Source organism: Bactrocera tryoni, chromosome 1 (assembly GCF_016617805.1).
Source record: "Bactrocera tryoni isolate S06 chromosome 1, CSIRO_BtryS06_freeze2, whole genome shotgun sequence".
NCBI lineage: Eukaryota > Metazoa > Arthropoda > Insecta > Diptera > Tephritidae > Bactrocera > Bactrocera tryoni.
The window spans coordinates 4,081,940-4,101,473 of NC_052499.1; the positions used below are offsets into that span (position 1 = coordinate 4,081,940).

The 19,534-nt window shown below is 34.6% G+C and overlaps 2 protein-coding genes across 5 annotated transcripts in view; one reads left to right on the forward strand and one right to left on the reverse strand.

Moving 5' to 3' along the window:
* The first annotated feature begins 304 nt into the window (after window positions 1–304).
* Window positions 305–11,234, forward strand: LOC120766332 (hematopoietically-expressed homeobox protein Hhex). Its single transcript, XM_040091758.1, has 2 exons — window positions 305–851; window positions 10,709–11,234. The coding sequence occupies exons 1-2, from the start codon at window positions 305–307 to the stop codon at window positions 11,209–11,211; spliced, it is 1,050 nt and encodes a 349-aa protein (XP_039947692.1). The 3' UTR covers window positions 11,212–11,234.
* A 4,992-nt stretch (window positions 11,235–16,226) lies between these two features.
* The window catches only part of LOC120774165, a 33,106-nt gene continuing 29,798 nt past the window's right edge, over window positions 16,227–19,534 (reverse strand). For all 4 annotated transcript variants that reach the window (XM_040103612.1, XM_040103596.1, XM_040103602.1 and 1 more), the window contains exons 10-18: window positions 19,229–19,527; window positions 18,440–19,151; window positions 18,145–18,350; window positions 17,928–18,071; window positions 17,682–17,862; window positions 17,154–17,270; window positions 16,948–17,071; window positions 16,699–16,853; window positions 16,227–16,629 (exon numbers count right to left, since the gene is read on the reverse strand). In XM_040103612.1, the coding sequence (XP_039959546.1) occupies window positions 16,405–16,629; window positions 16,699–16,853; window positions 16,948–17,071; window positions 17,154–17,270; window positions 17,682–17,862; window positions 17,928–18,071; window positions 18,145–18,350; window positions 18,440–19,151; window positions 19,229–19,527 (2,163 nt within the window). In that variant the 3' untranslated portion in view covers window positions 16,227–16,404. The remainder of the gene's footprint in view (window positions 16,630–16,698; window positions 16,854–16,947; window positions 17,072–17,153; window positions 17,271–17,681; window positions 17,863–17,927; window positions 18,072–18,144; window positions 18,351–18,439; window positions 19,152–19,228; window positions 19,528–19,534) is intronic.

A 19,534-nucleotide genomic window follows, 5' to 3' on the forward strand; every position in this document is an offset into this window, starting at 1 on the left:
CACAATTTATTAGTTCTCGACGACTCGTTGTGTGCGGTTCGTCAATTTCGTTTTTTGGGCATTCGGCGCGACGCTTCGCCGAAAGTAATAGAAAGTGATCAACAAGCGATCTGCAGAGTGATTCAACGCATGACACATGAGTACAAGCAAACATGTTTAAGCAGATAAATATCAACTCCTGAGCGTTTTTCAATGATTTTTGAAAGAGTTTGAGTTTATAAATAACAATAGAAAATAAAACACAAATACAGTATTTTAGCAAAAGATTTTAGTTCAACTGAAAAGTGATTTTATTATTCACAAAATGGAAACAGTGAGCACAAAACCGATCAGCAACAAATCCTCCTTTTCTATCGCGAATATATTAGAGCGTAAAACGCTGCCCACGCCACACACACCGCCCGCCGCGCACAGTAACGCACATAACAGTGAACACTTGCCGACGGTTGCGAAAATGATCAGTGCAACATCCTCATCCATAAGGAACACCACCACCAACAGCGTTGCACACACACTGCAGTCGCGTATCGGTGAACCGATTCCGCCAACAATCGCCAATCCAATGGCAACAACAATAGGTTATTCGACGCTACCGCCGGATGCACAATCCGCTTTCAAGAATCTACTACTCAAGAGTGATCATGGCGCTGGCGGCACACCATTGTTGCCATCGTCGGGCGCATTACGCTTTGAACCCGTCTACGATCACGCTTCGCTTATCTATCAGCAAATGCTGAACATGCAGAAGAACTCGGCTTTATTTATGCCGCACTTTCAAGCGGCGGCAGTGGCGGCTGCGGTAACACCGTCGGGTTATTGCGATCAATACAATCCCTTTTTGGAATGCGAAGGTGAGTGATATAAGAAAATTGTTGCTGTAATTGTAGCAATTGCTTTAAGAAGTAATAAACTCAAAACACCGTGCGTTTCATAATCAGCTGGAGGCAATCAAAATAAAGAATTTAATCACAAATTGTAGAAATAGTTTGAAGAGTACATTCCTAGAAAATATGTAAGCAAAGTCGAGAGCCGTCGGTCACGCATACTCTTCAAGAACTTTAAAACAGAAGAAAAATATTTAATTATTCATCAATATTTATTCTGTCGCCTTCCAAGTAATTCCCACCAGATGTAATACATTTATGTCAAGGATTTTTCCAGTTCTGGAAACACTTTTCATAAGCACTTTTTGGGATAGCCTTCAGCTCCTTCAGAGAATTTTGTTTTATCTCTACGATTGACTAAAAACGGGTTCCACCGAGCGGCAATTTCAGTTTGTGGAACAAGAAAAAATCACACGGAGCCAAAACTGGTGAATATGTTTGTTGATCAAGGTTTTCATCGCGTTTTTTTCGTTTTAAATTCGGTCGAAATCGTTGCTCGATGCGATGGTGATTTATCATGGTGTAAAATCCGTGAATTGTTCTTCCACAATTCCGACCGTTTTCGACAGATATTCTCACGCAAACGCCTCAATACGGTAAAATAGAACTCTCTATAGACCGCCTGTACCTCTGGAATAAATTCATGACTAAACCACGAATATCGAAAAAAAACAATGAGCATCACCTGGATTTTTGAGCGTCTTTATCGTGGTTTTCTTTTGTTTCGGCTCGTTTTTTTACCTCCATTCCGTTGGCTGTTGAATTGTTTGCATGTGAAACTTATAAAAGCATGTCTCATCAGCAGTTATAATACTATCCATGAATGTGGTAACAGAATTCGCACGATCAAGCATATTCAAAGAGACCTATTTACGGTACTCTTATTAAAAAAAAATCGGCTTTATCGGGACGAGTCGAGCAAAACGCGTTTCATACTCAAAATATTCAACACAATCATTCGAACGGCTTCGCGAGAGATTTCGGGCGCTCTTGCCATCTCTCTAACACTTGCCTGACGATTTTTAAGCACCATATCTTTCGCTTTTTTAAATTTTTTTCAGTTGCAGCGGTCGAAGGTCGTCCAGAATGAGACATGTCTTCTACGATCTCTCGACCGTCTTTGAAGGCTTTGTGTTTTTGATAAAACCGAATCACCGTAAGCCTTTTCCAACATTCGCAACGATTCCGCACACGAAATTTGGTTAGAAATACAAAATTTTATGCAAATTATTTGTTCGATATTTTTATCGATTGTAAAAATCGTAACGCACTACAGAGGTGTACCGACTTAGGGAGCTGCTGTAAACAAACTGAGGATTTTAAATTACAATTTCACAAAGTTTATATATTACTTTAATTTTGATTTAAATTTTATAATTACAGTTTTACTGAATTTAGACTCAGGAATATTATTTAGGGCACGATGATTCTATGTCCATTTCCCCATGAAGTCCACTAGTCGAATAACAGTTAAATTCTTTAGTCATTAAGTATCTATACAAAATTTTACTCACAAAATTTTACGTTGCGTTTTAGATCTGCTACCCTTGAAACACCATTTGTCTGGCATTAATTCTAATATTTCACTTCCTCTGCCAGCACAATAATGGCGTAAATAAAATTACTGCTTTGTCATTAACATCCAAATAAATTATTCAATGGCATTAATTTAACATTAAAAGTATTTTACGCAAATATTCGATATCAATGAGGCGATCAATAACAATAGCTTATAATATTTTTTAATTAGTTAAAGCGTCCAGCACGTGTAGGTATGTATGCATATGTACATGTATATGCCTAACCTGTTAGCATTTTGACACAAGAAAGCATAGTCAATATGTAAGATTAAGCTCGATTAAGTTTCATGATGTTATCAATTTCTTGGACGATTCTTTGTCCTATTGCCTAACGCATGGACGCGGCTTACGTGCTGTCATCAACGTGATACGTTATGAACATCATAATATTATAGCAAGTACTTTATTGGACTGAAATCATTTGATTGGAAATTGTTTTTCAGATCTCATACGAGTATATCTTCATTATGATATTTACAGGAGTTTTGGGTGCCACTATGAACCGACGTTATAAGCTGTTCAATTGAGATTCCACTTTTAGAATCGACCATTTAACTTAACTTGACACATATACATATCTTCAGGAATTTAAGTGTTAGCAAGTGGCTATATACTATTAGATATAAGGCGGTATTTAATAGATGGTAGCAACAAAGAGACATAGCAACTGAAAAGGTACTTTTAATTCAATTCAAACAAAAAAAGAAACAAAAAAATGTTAACTTTAGCAGCACCAAAGCTACAAGACCCTTCATAGGCGCATTTTTTATAGCAAAAAAGGGTAATAAAAGGTCTTGATCTTCATTTTGATTAGTGAGTTTGTAACGCATATATCGTAGTCGGCCGACAAATGAGCAGCTTCTTGAGAAGAAAACGACTTCTGAAAATTTTAAGATTACTAAATGACGTTGAGCACCTCCTTCTAGATCTTACAAATTTTGTGACAAACTTAACCATTTTTGTGCTATAATAATTGGTTTTTTCGGTCTCATTTTCCTTATGAATATGATATTGGAAGATATTTTTTATAATACGTAAAGTATTGTGTTGAGATTTAATTTTTAAATTATTTATTGAACATTTGTTTTTATATTTTGATCTTATTATCTATTGATAACAGATATATATACATATGTGACCTGGTTTCGCACGTTAGCTCCCTTTTCGTAGACCAGGTCACATATAATTATATATAATATTTCAAAATTAATGGATTTTTATACAATGTGCTTTCAAAAAGAATTAAATAACATATTTTAGCATTAAATATCTTATTTTTATTTTCAAAAATATTTGCCAAAAATTTGCCCTTAAAAAGTGGTTCCATTTAACTTGTGTCAGACATGCGTAGACATGATATCACCTAAAAATAATACCAAACTTCCGAAAGAGAATTTTATTGCAGGTTATAAATTTTATTGCTAATAGCTTGAAATATAACAAATTACTAATCGATATTGTATAATAATACGCTTATCAGTCAAATCGAAACTTAAAAAAACTTAGCAATAATAACAAAATTGAAATTAAACAAAACAAAACAACAGCAACAATGTAATTGCTTAGGTGCTAGCCAAATTAAAATAATCACAATTTAAAATGTACAGATATAAGAATATATACATCTATATACATATATGCCTATACATACATATATAGATACAAATGCCTAATTGTATGTGCTGCTATTACTTATTAAACGATGTTTTGTTCGAGTGCGTAGATAAGTCGAGGGAAAAAATAAGCGTTTTCTTTTATAAGCAGCGCATGTTAGGTAGCGAGGAAGCAAGCGGGGAACGTACTTCAACTGTCCAATATTAATATATATTTGCGTTTTTGATTTGTTAAAAGATACTCTGTTTTCGCTCAGCAATAAATAAAGTTTAAACATATAAACAACAAAACGTTTCTTGTGTGTGTGTGGGTGTGCTTGTCCATACGCCGCTTATCGGCTATTGCGAGCCCGTTGATGGACAGCACCTTATTAAACGCCATTAATAGCACTTTTTATTTAAGAGATAAAGCAACGATTTCTTAGAGCTTATTTTGCTTTCACATTTTCGTGTTGATGTTCAGAACAGGGTATACAAGGTGCGTTCCAAAGTAAACAGAACCAATGGTTTTTTCGGCAAAATCAATTTGTTTTATATAAAATAGTCACCTTCTGCTTCAATACAGCTTTTTGCGCGGTCCAAAAGCATTTCGAACGAGTGTTTTAGCTCGTTGACCGGTACGGCCGCCTGTATGCCGGTGCAAGCCTTTTGAATGCACTCTACGCCTGCATAACGCTTTTCTTTCATGGGAAAATGCATTTTTCCGAAAAGGAAGACGCTGCACGGTGCCATGTCAGGTGAATTCGGGGAGTGGTTAATGGTTAAAATGTCAAATAATCGGCCACAATGATGTCCTTCGAATTTTCGATTCTGAACAATTTTTGGTAGTCAGTCAATTTGTGCGGAACAAACCGTGAACACACTTTTCGTAAGCCCAAACGCTCGGTCAAAATGCGATAAATCGATGTTGTGGAGATGTTCAATTCCATTTCCATGAATATCAATGATGATTTCGGCTGATTTTTGATTAATTCACTCACAGTTCCGATGGAATTTCCAGTGATCACGGATTTTGATTGGCCCACATGTTGATCGACATTTATGTTTCGGTAAAAGTTTTACCAATTTTAAAACAAAATTTAATGTTGGCTCTTTGTTCGAAGCTCATTTTCGCACCGATAACACAAATATACTGACACTTAAAGCGCAATAACTTCACTTCCAATCAACGAAATGTCATGAACTTCTCACTGGACAATTGATAAAGACAGCAGATTCTAACGCACCAGTAGATAGCGCCACCAGAGGGCGCTAGATTCAAAAAGTGCTGTTTACTTTGGAACGCACCTTGTATTAAGATCCTCCATGAAGTTTGTAACACTCAACGTGTAAGGAAACCTCGGAGACCCTATACAATATATAATATATATATAAATGATCAGCTGACTCGGTTTATAGATATCCATCTGTCTGTATATACGCAAACTAGTCTCACAGTTGATATACTCTTTCTTTCCTTTCCTTTTTTTCTCGTCTTTTCTTTCTTCGGTCGACAATAGGACTTATATACCATACAAACTGACCGATCAAAATTATGTTATTTTATGGACATTTTTGTTTATTTGATGAGACATTTTCACGAAATTTTGTATATATTATTATCCAAAGCTTGAACCTTTGAACATAATGTTCAGATCGCCTCACTAAAGCATATAAATCGAGATATATGTATGTATATGTATATGGACAAGAAATGCACCTGTAAAGGGTATTATAGCATCGGTGGAGCCAAAGTTAACGTTTCTTCTTGTTTCATTTGTTTTTGTTTCTATTTTGATGAAATTTTAACAGTATGATACATGATAAAGCAATAACTGAGGTCACGATCACGACTATCAGTCCTTGGGTGGAGAATCACAAAAATTATGTGTGTGTGATCACTTTCAAACACACACACAAACACACATGCACATACTATTCCATAAGTATTTAACTTCTTCGCTTAACTACGTATTACCCCTTAAACTCTGCCACTTGAAAAATGTTTAATCAAAGTTTGTTTTATTTGCTTGTATGCCGAACTAGGCTGAGAAATGCACCGTTGGTGGTAGTGGTGACACTTAGAGTAGAGCAGCGTGTTTTAGGGCTCAGGAAGGAAAATGAGATTGAGTAGAAGTAATTTTTACCCTAATTGGAACAACAAAATTTATGGAGAGTGTTGTGAATAAAGTTCAGCAAGCTCAGTTTTTGAGAATATTAAGACTATAGTCATACATAGCTTTATATTTTGCTACAAAATCTCTAAAAGAAAAAGTTTGAAAAATTGGGTTTTATATTTTTTTTTAACCAAACAATAATAATAACTAAAATATTAACTTTTCGAACTGAGAATAATGTCTTTTCAATAAAGCATACATCTTAACTGTTTTACTTTTAAAATTTTACATTTATAAAATAAAATTTTTGAAGAAGTAATGGCGATGGCATTTTTCTTCCGACATATATTTACTCTGGCAACTCTTTTTAAAGATATTATAGCCATATCAAAATTAAAGTGACAACTCTATAAAATAATTTATTTTAGTTAAGGCTGATTAAATATTTTTTTACCATCATTAGATTTCTTTGAAAAATTTATTTTATTTATATTTTTTCGGTATATCATTAGATATATAAATATGTACATATATATGTATATAGTAGGTGGCAACCATTCTACATAATATTCACTACAACTTGCGGTTTTCAAATGAATATGATTTATATATTTATATGTATATAAAACAAATTATATATCTTAAGGGTTTATATACAGTTAGAAGGCCGAAAAGAGCGAATTTTCCAGAATTTTTTCTGAGAAAACTTTTAAATTTATTGATCCAAAGATTTATGCACATATTATGTTTCTCAAAAACAAAATCGATTTTTGACCAAAATTTCAAACTGAAGTTGTTTATAAAAAAATATTTATCGGTGAGAACAAATCTTCTGTTAATTACTTAAAAATATATTTGAGAAGCTCGTGTTAAAATTAGAGACTAATTGCTTTAGCCATTTTCGAGTTAAATTCTATATAATCCCTTAAAAAAATTAAAATATTAAACTAAATAATGCTTTCGAGTATTTAATAGTCCTACAATCTCTTGCACCCCATTTAATGCAGTTTCTTCGATATGAGCGCCGTTGTGGTTGCTGTTGGCGGCCCTTTTATGTGTCTTATGTGATTTAAGTGCCCCCCAAAAAGTGCATTTAATGCGCCATCGAATGTCATTTGGCGCCAACACTTGACTTGGATCAAGCAGATAAGCAAATAAACGGGCCAACAGACAAACAGACAAACAAACATGCGGACAGACAGGCCAAAAGTAAATTAATAAATAAGCGTTTGAAGTTATAAACAAATACACACAAACATACACACATTCACACATATGAATTTATACCAACAACGCATGCATAGTTTACATACAAAAATATATCTTTAAAATGGATGATACCAGTTGTAAAACAGTTGGCGCTTAACTGCAGCCGAATTTCGATGACATTGGAGCCGCTGCTGACAGCAGTGCAAACAAACAATGCTCATTAATCAATTATAATCGATGTAAGTTGACAATGTCTGCGACTAACGTTGTTGGCAACGGGTATACGAATATGTGTAAGGGGATGTGCATAGCTATGCAATTAAAAGGCTACAAAATTGTATATTTTCAAATAAAGGGGTGTATGTTAGTGCAGTAAACTACTTTCTTGTTTTCTTTTTTTAATCAATGCAATTGAGTAATTCAATGCTATTCTCACTGTTAATCCATTGGATATGCCTTGGAGTTTTTTATTTCTTATCTTAAATAGCTCCCACAGTAGAAGACATTTCAAAATATTGTGTACTGAGTGGTCATTTCTGTTATGGATGTTTACATATGTTTTTATTTGTTATGTAAGTATATTATGGGGTATAGTTATTCTTCTGGGGAAGCAGTTACAGTTGTAAGACTATACCCAATTTCTAGTCTTGTGTCCTCGTCGCGCACCCTGGAAACGTGAGTAACGCTTGTATAAGATGTGGTAGCCAACTCCAGAGTCAGTTCACCAGAGGTGCGGCTGCGAGCGGGCGTCGGTCATGAAACAATCGGCTCGTTATATAAATATGTATGTACATATAAAGCTTTATACTACTCGCCTAGCGAGGTGTACAGCCTCGAATTAGAGGCCCGCTCTTTTAATGACGACCACTGCAAATGCATTAAGGATTACGATTTAAGGGTATGCACCTGGAATGTGAGGTCCCTAAATTGGGAAAGTTCTGATGCCCAGCTGGTTGATGTCCTCGTAAAAGTAAAAACTGACATCACCGTCGTTCAAGAAATGCGATGGACGGGACAGGGACGGCGATGAATTTGTTTCATTTACTACAGCGCCCGTATAGAGGAACGTAAATTTGGTGTGGGATTCGTGGTGGGAGATAGACTCAGTCGTCGAGTCCTGGCATTCACTCCGGTGAATGAGCATCTAACCACAATCCGCATCAAAGCAAAACTCTACAACATAACATTGATTTGCGACCACGCCCCGACGGCCCAGTAGGACGATATGACCAAGCAAAGCAGTTGCAAAGCACGCCCGTCACCAAACATAGGAAAGGTAAGACGTCGAGAAGCTGATATCATAACCGACAGCGAAATGGTTTTCTACTCGACTTGCACTCTTGTGGCTCACCAACTCGGGATATGGAAACTGTGGGACGACATTTCAAGCTCCTTAAGAAGGAAGGAAAAGAAGCCGCCTGTAAAGGAATGTTTCTAAAGCCGAGCATACTCTTGTAGAACCCAGTGGTTGATGTTCAGAGCATACTGAAGCTATGGAGCGACACTTCTCCAGCTTGCTAAACGGCAGTGAAAGGGCAACATCTGGATTCCCCAATCGATGATGATGGAATAGATGTTGATAGATGACGACTATGATGAGGTTCGAATAGTAATTACCTGTCTGAATAACGACAAAACGGTAGGAGCCGATGAATTACCGGCCGAGCTTACATATAAGATTTTATCGAGCGGAGTGTATGAAAGACTGAAGCACATCGTCAACACACTGATTGGACTTTGTCAGTGTGACTTTAAGCCTGAAGAATTTACTATCCACCAAATTTTCACCTTCCGCCAAATCTTGGAAAAAACCCGTGAAAAGAAGATCGACACACAACATCTCTTCGTCGATTTTAAAGTCGCCTTCGAAAGCTCGAAAAGGAACTGCCTCTATCCCGCTATGTCAGAACTTAGTATCGCCGCAAAGCTAATACGGTTGTGTAAGCCGACATTGAGCAACACCAAATGCTCCGTCAAGATCGGAAAGTGCTTCTCCGTATCAGGCGCGGAAGCACGAAGCGAGGAGCTAAATAGAGAAGGTACAATCTTCTATTAGAGTGCAGCGAGGGCAAGGCGAAATACTAATTTCCACTGTTTTCAATTTCATAACTTTGGTAAGAAAATAAATAAGATAATTGAAAAGTTTTGTTTTTCAAAAATCATTTAATTTTAAGCTCAAACAGCTCTGCAGCTATTAAAGTAAAGTTTAAAATTGTGTTATTGAATATAATGCTTTTAATGTAGTTTGGAATGTTAAACTATTGTATTTTATTTTTTGTTGTACTGTTATCTAATTTAGTATACTAAATTTCGATTTTGTGCGAATAACTTATACCTGGAATGTGACAGTTTAATATCAGCAATATAACAAATATAAGCAAACAATATAAAATTGTATATCAAAAACTCCATTTAATGCACGACAATCCCGCGTAATGTGTCTAATATTCCGGTCGAAATTTCCCTTTATCAAATCATGTGCTTTCCATATTTTTGGAAATACAGATAGCGTTCAGTTGAGAAAAGTGTTAAGAGCTTAGTTGGGCATTTTGTTCTCACTGTCATATAAAAGCTGGTGACTCTTCAAAATAGGCAATCACGCGCTAATGAATGTTCAACAAATATGTCTTCATTGCATATTGCATATAATATAATTAAATACCAAAAACCGACATTGAAAACCGAAGTTAAATTTGTTTAGTGCATCTTTTTTCTACCATCTAATACGCCCACACACTCAGAGGAGGCTTTACATTTATTATACATACGCATATCACAGTTCTCTATAACATTTATTATCTATAATTTGTTGTTTGCGCCATTTATTGCGTGATACCGTTAAACCAAAAACCCAACTATAAATGATAGCAATTATGGCAGTAATTGGCTTTTTATTGCTGTACTCACACACAATCATTTTGTTGCTTGTGCAATGGCGCTGACTGCGGGAGTCCAATACTAGAGCGAGCGAGAGAGAAAACAACAACGCTATGGCAAGATAAGGGTGAATTAATATGACTTTGGTTGTGTGTGCTTGCCATTGGTATTGCCTATACATTACGGTACTTCTTCACTCAAGCAGGTTTTTGTTGCTTTTCGTACAGAACAGTATTTATGGCCGTCGAACACCAATCAAATGTTATTATGTAAAATGGAAAAATGTCGAATGCAGGGTGACACGAAAGAAATATTATTATTTCTCATTTATTGTCAAATTTTATATATGCTATAATCTACATACAATATAAATAATTTTGTTAATTAATTTCAATTTATATTTATTTATGAATTTATAAATAAAATTCTCTCCAATCTGTTTTTTTTAGGATTCCCTGGCAATGCCGCCGCTGCTGCTCTCTACTGTAATGCTGCCTATCCGGGCTTTTATATGCCCAATTTTGGTGTTAAACGTAAGGGCGGTCAAATACGGTTCACATCGCAACAAACGAAAAATCTTGAGAATCGCTTCGCTAGCTCAAAGTACTTGTCACCCGAAGAACGGCGGCACCTTGCGCTCCAACTCAAGCTCTCCGATCGCCAGGTAAAGACTTGGTTTCAAAATCGACGTGCCAAATGGCGTCGCTCCAATCAAACTAAACGAACATCGCCCTCACACATTTTGAGTCAAGCGCTGGGCGGTAGTAGTGGCAGGACTGTTGGTAGCAGTAGCAGCTCGAGCGGTGCTATGCCGCACTGTAGTAGCACTGGCAGTGATTGCGTTCAAATCGATAGCAGTCGTGATTTGCTTTCAGAGGAAGAAGACGATGACGATATCGATGACGTTGAAGACAGCGATGAAGAAAAGGACAAGATAACGAGGAGTGAATAGCAATAATATGTTGGGTGGATAAATTAGGGGGATTGCGTATAGTTTTTTATTTCTAAATTTAAGTGTTATAAAGTTCTATATTTATTTTATGATTTAAGTAATGTAATTAAATTAATATAAATTATTGCTTTGATTTATAAAAAATGTGTGGGGAATAAAGAAATAAATAAATAAAATTGTGTATATAATTTTGAATTTTTATAGTCACACGTTTACATGCTATGCAGTTATATTACCGAAACATGAAGACAAAACCGACAACCGAAAAAAGAGGTGTGCAAAACTACTTAAAATATTAGTGCTCATTTTCAGAATATTGAGATTTCTAATATACCAGCAAAAAAGTTAATTCAAAAACAATTTAGTTACGGGGATCTGAGGTCGGAAAAAGGAAGTTTCTGACAAAACTACGAGCCCTATAGAAAAGTGTTATAAGGCAATAATGCAGGTAATAAAATGATCTACTATATGTATTTCAGATAACCTTAAAATTTATGTGAAAAATTCAAATAACTAATAACCCACACTGTATCTATTTATTATGTAAAATAGTTTTTTCTTATTTTAACGTTATATAAAAAACCCTAATTTTCAATAAAAAAAGTCTCAACTCAAAATGTCAAATTTTTTAAAAAGTCAGTAGGCTTTATATTTGCTAAAGTCTTTACTTTCTGTTGGAATATAAAAATATGCACATTACTATGGTAAATTTTCTCAGAATATATATGATATAGCCCATGTTCACCGGGGTATCTTCCCAGCGATGAAAGCTTATTTCAAATCCTTCTAATAGTTACATAGCCTATTCAATTCAAACAAACAAATCTTCCCTCTATACAATATTAGTATAGATATAGATAATCTGTAACTTACCCGTAATCGCTTCATTCTTCTTTTCTCTCAAAGTCTTCTCCGAGTTTATAAGCAATTAGTAAGCACTTTTTATTCTTCTGACATCATTTGCTTTGATTTTTATTTGCTATTTAGATGTATATATATGTACATATATAATATACATAAGTATCTATATGTTTAATATATTATGTACTGTATTTAGTTTAGCAGAGAAATGCATAAATGTTTTCGAACATGTCAATTAATTGTTTATATTTATGCATGTGTAATTCGGTAACTACATTTAATTACATAAGTTATTGTTGTTGTGGGCCATTTTAATCGCTATGATTAATCATCCATATTTGTTGTTGCCTTAGTTGCTTGTTGGAGTAATACATAGTTTTTGGAATTTGTAGTGGTAGTGAAAATAGGTTACTGTAATATATATGTATATATACGTATGTATGTATGTTTAGTGTTTTTTAATTTCAACAATTAATTTTTTTGAGTTTGAATTGTGATTAAATATTTAGGTTTTAACCGTTTCTTTAATTTTATACATTTAGCAAAATTACATTTTGCTTTTTGTCGAAAAAAAAATAATTTCAAATAATTTAGTATGCAACTTTGTAATGGCTCTAGAGATTGTATAACATCATAGAATGTATGATATATTGAATTTAGTGTTTATTTATTAGTTTATTATTTAATTATTTACTACTTAATGTAAATATTGGTTATTAAGTTATTAAATTTATTTTCTTCACAACTTAGTTGATTTCATCTGTTCTTAAGGCGCATAAATAAAATCAATAATAATTACATTAAAATCCGTTTCCTATCGTATATGGAGTATTACTTTTAGAAGCCTGTACATTAGAGCAGGTCGATTTACAGGGAGCCAAAAAACGGAAAAATCGCGTATACGGCGAATATTCTACAGATAATTCTGAACAACATTTTCCGTATAGGCGATTTTATAGAAAAAAATCGACCCACTCTTCCGTACATATATAGTACATATGTATGTACATACATACATACATAAAACATAAAATTTATACGCAAGAAACCGCAAAACAATAATTATCTATTTATTTTAATTGTAGGAATATGTTTTTTCTTAGTAAAAGTAATGAAAATGGTATCTGAAATTATATTCTTTCTATTATCAGTAATGCATTCGACACGATGTCGATGTCAGCCGAAAAGTACGATGACAAGGTTGGATGTTTACTCTGGTACGAAGCCAAATATATTAATGAAACAACCTTATTTGTTTCCAATTCCTAGCTTAGATCGGAATTAAAATTTATAGAAAATTAATCGTCTATCTCTTCCTAGACTTTTACTATAACTTTAGAAATAGTCAAATTTGATACCACGAATATTTTTTCCCGGATGAGGAATAAAAATGGAGAGGAATAAAAAAAGTAAGAAAGCCTGTAAGCATGTAAAGATTGCATCAAAATTATTAATTAATTTAAAAATTCGCCATATCAATGAAACATTTTCATAAAAAAAATTTCTTTCGAGAATCCTTCAAGGATTTTGGTAGAGCGGCAGAGAGAGCTTTGCTAAAACGCAAAACTGTTGTGGAAATATCATTCCCTACATATTAAATTAAATTTATTTAATTTTCAAAATGTGAAACTCTAATTTTTGATCGGACATTGCTCAACAGGATACCTATTTTTTCAAAGAATTGCTACTTTCATTTTGTAAGTTTATTATTAGATATTTTTCTACTGATTCACGGGCAGTAAGACATAAATAAATAATATTTTTATAAAAATGGTTTTGTGCTTTGAATGGCAGTTATTGAAGGTAAAATAGAATTTTTTACAAATAATGAAGTTGTAATATGTATACATATATATATATGTAAATACGTACATTAGGGTGTTTCATTTAATTTTTTTTTTGTTTCTTCGCGAATACATGCAATTTTTTTATGTAGAAAAAATGCTTTCAACATTTTAGTCGATATTAGAAACATGTGAAAAATCAAAAAGGAATTACCTAAAGTCAAAATGAAAGGCTGGAATTTTCAGAGAATTTCTTTTCAACATAAACAAAATTTTCTTGTGTCCGCGAAAAAACAGAAAAAAAGTTTTTAATGAAACACCCTAATGTCCATAAGTCCATACTAAGAACTAAGCATTTCCATATAACGATAGACCAATTTTGTTATTGTTAACTGTCAGCGTAGTCAATTATTACAATTTTATTGTGTTGCTGTAATTCAACGAGCTATTTTTGCGAAAGCGAAAGTTTTCAGACTCTGACTATAAATATACATATTTATGTGTGTGTATGTGCGCATTTTCCTGGATAAATTTTACGAATCAATGCTATTTATTCACCTAATACACCGAGTTTTAAGTATTTGTCAGTTAATTTTTGATTACCCTTTTAACAATTATTAATTGAACAATTTTATTTTAATTATTTTTTATTTTTATTGTTTACCGTAGCTTCATTTTAGTAGTATATATGTATATGTATATGTATATATATTTAATTAATTATTTTTATAAATGCTACATAAATGTATAACTAAAGTATACTGAGTAGAAAAATTAATATTAGTCACTAATTATTTGGTAAATTTATGTTTGTTTGGGCATTCTTTACAATTTGCGTTTCTAAAATAAATTCAAAGCGCCTTCTTTTTCTTGTTACGAAATTCTATTACGTTAACGTTGTTGTATGGTCTTAAATTGGTTTTAGCTAGAATTACAGTAATTTTAATTTTTTTAAATTAGTTTTGGCATGCAACTACTGATATTTAGAATTCTAACTGCTAACACACGCACGCACCGAAACTGCGTCTAGTCGCACGACAAATCCAAATGCCCGTAAATGCGTTTTCGCTATGCACAATTAATTAAAGTCCATTTCTTTTTTACTGCTCACTTAATCTTCACATATAATAACATGTATGTATTAATGTACATATGTTAATATTTAGAAAAGAAAGCAAAGGAAAGCAATTAGTAGTAGGATTACTAGTTTTTGCCCTTTTTGTTGGGATTAGCTAATATTATCTGGGCATACTCATATTTTATATTAGATATATTCAATATTTATATATATATATATTTAGTTATGTATATAAGAGTTTGTATATATATATATATATATATATGTATGCGTGTATACATAAGCATATAAGAGTATTTCGATTTGTGACCTACTTTTAAATACAATGCCTTACTGTTTCAATATTTGTAAGCGTTTGACAGTTTGTGTACTTTATGTATGTATACGTAATTTATAAAGTTTTTACACCTAAATATATATTAGGGTGTGCTTTATTCCTCAAGTTGATTTTTTTTTTTTTTGCACACGCCGCCGAAGTTTCAGTATACAAAATTATACAATGTAAACAAGCTCTTTGCTTTATAAATCGTGCCTAAATCATATTTATATTTTCCCATGTAATGAACATGGGATTTTATGGTATTCTGCAACAAGCAAGTAAATATACAACTTTGGATAACTGATATTCTAATAAAAAAATTTCCGCTCTATAAAAATGGTCTTAGGATTTTATTTTTATAAAAACATTCTTTTAAAAATTATACGCAGTTAAAGTTATACATCAAATGACCTGAACATTGATACTAGTGATTTATATGTACATTTTGAGTTGCTTATACGGCATGGTGTTCCATATGAATATAGTACATCTGAATTATAACTTTAGCTGCGTATAACTTCTAAATTCATATTTTTATGAAAAAAAAAAATTATTCAGACATTTTTTGCGGAGCCTTGCCTTTTGTATATTAGAATATAATTCTTTCAAAGTCGGAGGCTTACTTGCTTTGGAAGAAAGATTTTTGCAATTTGTAAAATACATACTCCGTATACAAAATATGGAAAATATAAGCTGATTTTGGCCCTGTTTAAATTGAGAGTATAGAGCGTTTTATGGTTTGATTCATTTTAGGACAAAAACTGAACTTCACTGGGTGTTTGCAACAAAAAATATTAACTTAGGAAATAAATATATGTATACGCATAACATGGATTTGTTGGTGTTCTCTATTTAAATCTGCAGTGTTGCTTCCCAAATGAGTATTTTTCTTTGCATTTTTTAGAATACTTAAACACTATTTAATACATTATCATATATAGAAAGAAAAAAAACGAAGCAAAAACGCATTTCATAATTCATTTTGCAAATATCATAATGCAAATAAAAGTGTATATTATTTTTTGGTGTTTATCTTCCGTCTTTAAGCTACTACTATCATGCTGTGTCTTCCTTTACAAGCGATCATCTTGAATTCCAACGTTTATTTTCTCTATAGTTTTACTTATTTACATTCAGTCCAGGTCGTGCGCTCAGGTCAGGTTCGCCACATGCGTTGTGTCCATATGTTGTATGAGGGTGCGCATGAAAGCCATCTCTTTGCGTGCGTTCTCTAATATCACTTTCGGATCATCTGAGGTGCAGCGCAAGCAGTTCGGTGCAAACACCATTGCCAGATTCGATGAGTCCATTTTGGTGCAACTCACCACATCAGCATGGGAGAATTGTTGCAAAAAGTGCACCAGGTAGGTCAAAACCTAGACGAATAATATCGGAAGATTAATAGTGAAATAAATATAAATATTCGTTTGTATTTTCGTACTTACCAATTTATTAAGCTCCGGCAGTTTGTCAACAATTTCTTTGGCTTTGTCCGGATCCTCAGTATTGACGCATTCCTCATAGAACTGATCCGGAATGAGCGGATCATATAATTCACGGTACCACAGCTTCAAAAGACTAGCGGGTGCATGCGCATCCACTGTTTAAGTACAAATTTGATTTTTTTTATATATTTGGTGTAAAGGAAATATATGTTTGTATAAATATTATGTATGTTATTATCAGCAACTTACCCATGCTATTTTTATAATCAGGAACATCCCACCGATCTAAACGACTCTTCAAGCAATTCACCTCATCCACATCGGCGGAGACACGGAAAATTCCCTCAGTTTGTTTGCCGTTCAAAAGCAAAACCTGAAATTTAATAAAAATTATGTTTAATATACATATGTATAAAAAAAAATAGCTTGCGACTTTAATAATTAAATGTGCTTACATGCTCTGACAGTGTAGTTTGTATCCACGGCAATTTGCGATTTGGGAACTTATCCTTTTGCAAGTCCATAACCTCAGCGATTGTGTTGCCAAACATGCTGACGCGTAAAATTTGATTCTAATAAAAAAAAAAAAACAAATATTGATGTCATTATTATTTGAAGTTTACAAAACTGCACTTGAAGATCTGCTCTAAAATAGACTTCCCGTAATAACCTCGACTAGCTTTTTTGTGATTTTTGAAAAGCGCGAATTTCAAAAAATGTAGTTTCCGAAAGGGGAATGGATATAAATTTATAATCGGGCAAGAATTGTTTGCCAAAACTATTTGAGAAATGTTTTGCGGTGCTATAAAAACGACATCTCGGGTTTCAGTAATATCCATATGATCCATGTGTTCCCAGATTTATTAACCCGCTTTGAACAGCTACATTCTCAAAATTATTTTTTATATATATTACAACAACAAAGCATTCGTCATCACTGCACTTTTTCACTTCCACAAATTCTTAATTTATATATTACTCACCCTCGCCTGCTCAACTTCATCTTCCGTTGGCTTCTTCGCCTGCCGCCGACCATGACTACCGATACGATCCAAACGCCTGCAACAAACAGTTGCATAGTGTGATATCTGCACATGTATGGGCCACTTGCCCACCTCCGGAAATGAGGTGGCGAAGGCCGGATCACGATGCCGATTCATATAACTGTAAACGCAATAAATGCATTAATAATACTTGTATTTTATATCAAAATTTTTCTTTAATCTTACTTCAACAAAGTTGGCTGAAATGTGGGCGATGGCGGCACAAAGGACAAACAAATCGCCATTAGTTCCCAGCCGCGAATGAGTGAATCACGTTTCGGGTTCTCCGTGGTCTGGCGGCATAGCTGCACGTACAATTCATCGCGTAGTCTATGGAATTTCATTTAAATTGTTATATTACTTCTTATATATGCATATATGTATGTATGTATGTTGTACTAACTGTTGCTGTGGCAGCGCAGCGACTATTATATCGATCGCTACCGAATTGAGACTCATGCCGACACGCGCCTTTCGATCGCCCATGTAAATTTGCACCAATTTGAAGAGTTCAATGGCAGTTTTCTTGTCTGATTTGTCACGTGACAACGCCAACATTGGTCGGCTGATGGGCTCCGGAGTCCAGCTCAGCATATCGCGCACCGAAGACTATGGAGAGCAATAATTAAATAATATTTATGACTTGTCATTACTTGATTATTCTTTCTTTTGGACATTTTTATGCAGCCACCACTTACCTTTTTACGAAAGATGCCCTTCGAATGCAAATTCAGATTGTCAGCGGCGAATTTCTCAATATCACATTCCTTCATGCACACCAGCGTGGTGCTCAGGCCGCCCAAGTTGGGTGGTGCGCGCTCGCTGGGTGGAAATATTTGCTGAATTGTCGGCTTCAGTGATGGCGGTGGCAATCGGGGCGTACGCGACATGCTTGCTGTGCCGCCACCACTTTCATCTTTGGCATAATGGTGCAGACGCACACTGCCACCGCCCGTACCGACAACACCGGTGCCCGCGATGTTATTGCCATCAATGGCGGTTGAACCGCTGACGCCGCCCGACTGAGCAATGCGTGAAATTTGTCGATTTGGTGAGGGTAGTGTTTGTGATTGCTTTTGTTTGGTATCGGCATCGAGTTGAAGGTGCTGATGTGGTGGCAGAGGTGGTTGTGGTGGCAGGTGATGATGTGGCGCTAGTGCTGGTGTATTGGAATACAATTGATTTTGTTGTATTTGTGTTTGAGATCCAAGCTGATGATGACCAAGTGATGGTTGCCTTTGTTGGTATTGCTGTTGCTGTTGTTGTTGTTGTGTTGGTGTAGTGTGCGTTGTATGCGCGGTGTCATAAAATGAGATTTGATATCGTTGCTTTGGTTTTTGTGCGAATTCCGATGCGCGTTCGGCACCTTGACTGCCAATACCCTCGAGAACGGCTTCCACATTGTCGGAGCTGTAGAGAATGTGCATAAAATACAAACAAATGAATTTTACGTTACGAAAGTAATTGTAGTAAATAAAATAACTTACATATCCTCACGTCCTGATGGATCATAAGGTGGATATTGGTATGCGTAATAGGACACGCTGTCATCCATGTTGGCATAGTCATCAATCATGCCATAATTATGCTCCAAATATCCGCCATGAGTGTCTGAGCCACCATCCGAATCTTCATTATCTGGCTCGTGACCGGAGAGCGAGTGCTCCGATTGGCTATCCGAATGATAGGAGTCTGAATCGATTGGATCACCGAATACGTAATGTCCAGACAATTTGGCTTGCTCCATAATGTAGTTCTTCAATGGCAGCAGGTGTTGATGCATTTCCTGCATA